The following is a 983-nucleotide window of genomic DNA, read 5'->3' as shown; positions in this document are numbered from 1 at the left end:
ACTCTGACCAGTGAGTTGAGTTCCTCTCTGTGAAGCTTCTGAGATCAGTGACCAGCTCCGCCCAGTCACATGATCCTCCCGAGTTCTCGAGCTGGTCAGTGCATGGAAGGTGGGCGGGGCGTCGCTAGTCACTGTGGGGAAGGTCGCGTCAGCTGTTCAATTACGTCACCGGGGCTGTGAGCATGCGCACTGCTACGCTGCTCAGCTGTTCCTGACAGGAAGTGACGTAGGTATGCATTTCTCACGGGGTATGGTTTTTCTAACGTTACATCGGTTTTGAAGGTGGGCGGCGCTGGTCACTGTATGGGGAAGGTGGGTGGGGCGTCCCTAGTCACTGTGGGGGAATGTAGGCGGGGCGTCGCTAATCACTATTTGGAGGTGGGCGGGGCGGCGCCAGTCACCTTGCGTAGGTAGGCGTGGCGACGCTGGTCACCGTGGGGAGGTGGTCGGCGCGGTGCATTGTGGGAGGTGTAGTCTGGTCGCTCCCGGCATCCATTGCGGCTCACACACACACGCTGACAGCTGTTGAGTAGTACGGCGGCATGCCACGGGCCCGGAGGAGTAAGAAGGGCCCCACCAGCCGGGGTAAGAGCGGGAGAGGGATCCGGGGGGAAGGGGGTGTGAGGACCCGTCCTGTCATAGGTCCTCCCGGGTATACAGACCCAGTGTGAGGTAACCCCTGGCAACCAATCAGGATTTCTATCCCATACAGGGAGAGAGCTGATTGGCTGCTGAGGAACACCGAAATATATGGAGGGGTCATGTACCCTGATATCTGGGGGGACATGGGGGAGGGGAGATGTACCCTGATATCATGGGGGAGGGGAGATGTACCCTGATATCTGGGGGGACATGGGGGAGGGGGAGATGTACCCTGATATCAGGGGGGACATGGGGGAGGCATACACTGATATCTGGGGGGGGGGGGGGTGTACACACCAACATATGGAGGAGAGGCACAATTAGACATTTGGGGGTGTACA

General features: G+C 59.1%; 1 protein-coding gene across 1 annotated transcript in view; it reads left to right on the top strand.

Annotated features, from left to right (window-relative positions):
- Positions 1-463: 463 nt before the first annotated feature.
- IFRD2 (interferon related developmental regulator 2) overlaps positions 464-983 on the top strand; it is a 24,288-nt gene continuing 23,768 nt past the window's right edge. Inside the window, exon 1 of the mRNA XM_082264938.1 lies at positions 464-585. Coding sequence (XP_082121064.1) covers positions 543-585 — 43 coding nt within the window. The 5' untranslated portion in view covers positions 464-542. The remainder of the gene's footprint in view (positions 586-983) is intronic.

This window comes from Pelophylax lessonae, assembly GCF_965119305.1.
Source record: "Pelophylax lessonae genome assembly, chromosome: 8".
Taxonomy (NCBI): Eukaryota; Metazoa; Chordata; class Amphibia; order Anura; family Ranidae; genus Pelophylax; species Pelophylax lessonae.
The sequence above is the reverse complement of the archived record's forward strand: the minus strand, read 5'-3'. Positions and strand labels throughout refer to the sequence as shown.